Here is a 4,217-nt window from a genome sequence, read left to right as displayed (position 1 = left end):
CCGCGAGGAGCTGCGGCTGCGGGAGCAGGAGGAGGCGCGGGCGCGGGCGGCCCAGATGGAGAAGACGATGCGCTGGTGGTCGGACTGCACGGCCAACTGGAGGGAGAAATGGAGCAAAGTGAGGGCTGAGCGCAACCGGGCCCGCGAGGAGGTGCGGCAGCTGCGGCATCGCCTGGAGGCGCTCACCAAGGAGCTGGCAGGGCTGCGGAGAGAGCGCCAGGAGGGGCTGCAGGAGAGGCAGCAGCTGGGCCGGCAGCTGGCACGGCTCCGTGGCCATGATGGCGGCGCTGAGGGTGATGGGGATGGAGATGGTGAGGCCGCCCTTGAGAGTGAGCCTGTGCGGGATGTGGGGGCTGAGGCACCTCCTAAAGCCAAGGTGAGGGGGATGGGAGCGGGGCTGGGGGGTTTGTGTGCTTGTTGGGAGGATGGAGACACAATGGAGTGGCAGTGGGGGGGATGAGGCTGCTCAGGAAGGGCTGGCTGGGAAGACGAGGAGGGAGTGTTGCCCTCTATGGGACAGAGCAGCTGCAGCACATGGAGCTCTGTTTGGGAATTTCTGGACTTAAAGACATTGTGAAGGTTGAGAGAGACCTCTCAGATCCCCAAGCCCACCTACTCCACCGTGCCCGCTGACTTGCATCCCTCAGTGCCACATCCCCATGGCTATGGAGTCGGTGACACCCCCACCTCCCTGGGAGGCTGTGCCAATAGGAGAAGTCAGCCATGGGAGGTATGGGTGACCTTGCGGTGGGTGACAGCTACCAGCAGGAGCAGCATCACATTCTCAGTTTCTAATCCTCATGGTAGCCTTTGGTCTGGAGCACCACTCCTACAGGGAAAGGCTGAGAGAGCTGGGACTGGTCAGCCTGGAGAAGGCTCCAGGGGAATCTTATTTGTCTTGTGTGCAGTGAGGATGGAATCAGGGATGTCTGGGAACACTGTGGGGCTTGAACAGGGGATGCTGCTGGTTATCACCCACCACAACAGCACCCTCCCTGGGGGCAGCTGTGCTTCCCCCTTGTGACCCCTTCCTCTCCACGCTGCAACTGCAGGAGCTGGAGCTGATGGAGAACATCCTGAAGGGCAAACAGGAGGGCACTGACAGCTGGGAGCAGCGCAGCACTGCGGGCACCCGGAGCTCCTTCTCGCGCCAGGAGCGGAGCCGACTGCTCTGGGAGGATGTCAGCGTCGTCGAGGAGGAGGCCTCCAAAATCACCGCCCTGAAGCTGAGGCTGGATGAGTCTCAGAAAGTGTTGCTCAAAGAGAGGGAGTGAGTGCTTCGGGTTGCAGACCGGTTAGGTCCCACCCGGCCTGGCTGGTGGCTGTGTCACCCCAGGAGGGGACACCACGAGGCTCTGCCAGCTCTCACCAGGGCTGCCTCTCCGCAGGGACAAGCTGGCACTCAGCAAGAGCATCGAGAAGCTGGAGGGTGAGCTGAGCCAGTGGAAGATCAAGTATGAGGAGCTCAACAAGAACAAGCAGGAGGTGATGAAGCAGGTGAGCAAGGCGTCCAGGAACCTCCAGGGGGTGACATGTTCCTGGGTTAGTGCCGTTGATCAGCCACAACTTGTCCTTACCTGGAAGCATGGAGACTCCAGGCACTGGTAGAGGTGGTGGATGTGGCGTGGTCATAGGGCTGCGTCCCTCCAGCCTGAGGGGGACCATGGGGACAGCTCCAGTGGTGCTAGGTTGGAGCTCACTGCTCTCCTCTATCCCCCTGCAGCTGAACATCCTCAAGGAGATCCACCAGGACGAGCTGGGACGCATCTCAGAGGACCTGGAGGACGAGCTGGGTGCTCGCTCCAGCATGGACAAGAAACTGGCAGAGCTGCGCATGGAGGTGAGGCCGGGCAGTGGGGAGCATCCCCATAGGGAAAGGGAGGGTGCAGAGGAGCAGGAGGAGCCTGCTGTTACCCTGCATCCCCTGCCCAGATGGAGCGGCTGCAGGCGGAAAATGCAGCCGAGTGGGGCCGACGGGAGCGGCTGGAGACGGAGAAGCTCAACCTGGAGCGGGAGAACAAGAAGCTGCGGGCGCAGATCGAGGATCTGGAAGAGGTGCTGGCTCGTAAACGGCGTCAGACGGCCAGCGCCCTGGACACCGACCTCAAAACCATCCAGGCTGAGCTGTTTGAGAAGAACAAGGTGTGAGGGGTGATCCCATCCCAGGCCATCTCAGCGCAGTGCCACCTCCTCCAGGGAGGTTTGGATCCCTGCGTGCCCCATGTTGCTATAACAGTGTCCTCCAGGACTCCTCCATCCCAAACTCTGCCCTCACCTTGCGTTCAAGAAACGTGGAAAGGTGGCACCTAGGGACAAGAATTAGTGAGGATGGGTTGGGGTTGGACTTGAGGATCTTAGAGGTCCCTTCCGACCTTAATGATTCTACAGTTCTGTTTAGAGACAGTGGTGATGGGTTGATGGTTGGACTTTGATGATCTGGGAGATCTCTTCCAACCTCGTGATTCTATGGTTTAGTGGGCATGGTGGTGATGGCTCAGTGGTTGGACTTGATCTGAGAGATCTCTTCCAACCTTCATGATTCTGTGATACTCTGTAGGGGGTGGCAGCCCATGGAGGTGGAGGCTCCTCCATTACAGGGGCTGTGGGAGAGATCCTCAGGAGCAGAAAGAGCTGTAGGAAGCCATGCTCAGCCCCGTGTCCCTGCAGGAGCTGGCAGACCTGAAGCACGTCCACTCCAAGCTGAAGAAGCAGTACCAGGAGAAGACAGCCGAGCTGGCCCATGCCAACCGCCGCGTGGAGCAGCACGAGGGTGAGGTGAAGAAGCTACGCCTGAGGGTGGAGGAGCTGAAGAAGGAGCTGGCCCAGGCTGAGGACGAGGTGGATCCCTGCGGGTGGGTGCTTTGGGAGCAGAGTGGCTCCGCTCGGTGCCAACCGCTCTGTTTCCATCACCTCCTGCAGCTGGACGAGGCACACAACCAGACACGGAAGCTGCAGCGGTCGCTGGACGAGCAGACGGAGCAGAGTGAGAGCTTCCAGGTGCAGCTGGAGCACCTGCAGTCTCGGTGAGTGAGCGGTGGGGACCCACGGGTGGGCTTATGGGCTCCCTGCACCTGTCTCCCCCAGTCCACAGGGCCTGCGTGCCCCCAGCATATCCATGGAGCAGCTCAGCACTGCTGGGGTTCTTCTACCGCTGTCCCTGTCCCTGGGTGGCGCTTCCTGAGCCTGCAGGGAGGCAGGAATGCCTGTGGGTCTCCGTTTTATTGCTCCTCAAAACTTTTCTCTGGCCTCCCTTTGCTTCTCTAGCAATAAAGAGATGAAATGGCCGCAAGAGAGATTGATTCTGCTCTGGAGCGTCTCCGGGAGGCGCTCGGGGAGTTTGTTTTTATAATCTTCCTTTGTTTTATTGGGACATCTTCATTAAATCATAGAGAAATAATGGAGGCTTCGTCTTCCCCCTCCCTGCCCCTGCAGCCTCCCTGCACGCTTGCCCTAAATAATTCATGCATTCCAGTAAAACACACTGAACGAGCGGGGAGCGATGGGAGAGCTGCATCCCTGCCATCCCGGGCCCTCCATTTCAAATTTTCCCCATCAATCTTTGCTGATGAATTTTAATGTGGGAGCGAGTGAAGAGCTAAAAGCACTGGCGCCGATCCCCCCGCCGTGCTCAGAAAGGTTTTTTGGGGGCGTTCCGTGGGGACAATGCAGATGGAGAAACAGGCACAGCCCCTAAGGTGGGGTCTCATGAGCCGGGGGGGATCAGGGCCGCCCTCTTCCAGCAGCTCTCTTTTGCAGGCTGAGGAGGCAGCAGAGCACCCCGCTCTTTGGCAAGATGCGCAGCGCCCGCTTTGGCCCTGACGACCCCGGGGATGGCACCAGCGACCCCGATGAGGATGAGGACTTGCAGATCCAGGTGCCCTAAAGTCCGGGGCCGTGGGGACGTCCCATGGTGGTCCCCTGCCAACAAGTGCCTGTCGTCACCGGGCTCATCCCGAACTGCTTTGCACTGTGTCCCCTGTGCCGTCACCTCACTGTGGATGGGGAAACTGAGGCACAGGGCAGCAGGGAGCAACTTGCTGGGGGGGTGTCCCGAGCTCGCTGCCTGCACCTCTTGAACTGATACCCCTTGGCCACCTGAGTGGCTCTGAGCATCAACCAAGGGGACCGGGAGGAGGAAGCCTGCAGCAGAGAGTGGGGCTGAGCTAAGCAGGCTGAACCAGGGCCTGCAGCCTGCCAGCCTGTCCTGCCCGCTATTA

At 60.1% G+C, this 4,217-nt stretch overlaps 1 protein-coding gene across 1 annotated transcript; it reads left to right on the top strand.

Annotated features, from left to right (window-relative positions):
- Positions 1 to 6: 6 nt before the first annotated feature.
- On the top strand, positions 7 to 4,211 carry CCDC102A (coiled-coil domain containing 102A). The gene is made up of 8 exons (XM_031555440.1): positions 7 to 376; positions 1,053 to 1,270; positions 1,389 to 1,497; positions 1,724 to 1,840; positions 1,933 to 2,142; positions 2,668 to 2,838; positions 2,920 to 3,023; positions 3,757 to 4,211. Exons 1-8 carry the CDS (start codon positions 56 to 58, stop codon positions 3,881 to 3,883), a joined length of 1,377 nt encoding a protein of 458 aa, XP_031411300.1. The 5' UTR covers positions 7 to 55; the 3' UTR covers positions 3,884 to 4,211.
- The last annotated feature ends 6 nt before the right edge of the window (positions 4,212 to 4,217 follow it).

This window comes from Meleagris gallopavo, chromosome 13, assembly GCF_000146605.3.
Source record: "Meleagris gallopavo isolate NT-WF06-2002-E0010 breed Aviagen turkey brand Nicholas breeding stock chromosome 13, Turkey_5.1, whole genome shotgun sequence".
Taxonomy (NCBI): Eukaryota; Metazoa; Chordata; class Aves; order Galliformes; family Phasianidae; genus Meleagris; species Meleagris gallopavo.
This window is presented reverse-complemented; position numbering and strand designations above follow the sequence as displayed.

Excerpts from the sequence above, each read along its gene's own strand:
- CCDC102A (XM_031555440.1), top strand. The coding sequence starts at position 56 with ATGGAGAAGACGATGCGCTGGTGGTCGGACTGCACGGCCAACTGGAGG. Across the intron at positions 1,498-1,723 it reads AGCAGGAGGTGATGAAGCAG|CTGAACATCCTCAAGGAGAT; the intron begins GTGAGCAAGGCG and ends ATCCCCCTGCAG. Across the intron at positions 1,841-1,932 it reads TGGCAGAGCTGCGCATGGAG|ATGGAGCGGCTGCAGGCGGA; the intron begins GTGAGGCCGGGC and ends TCCCCTGCCCAG.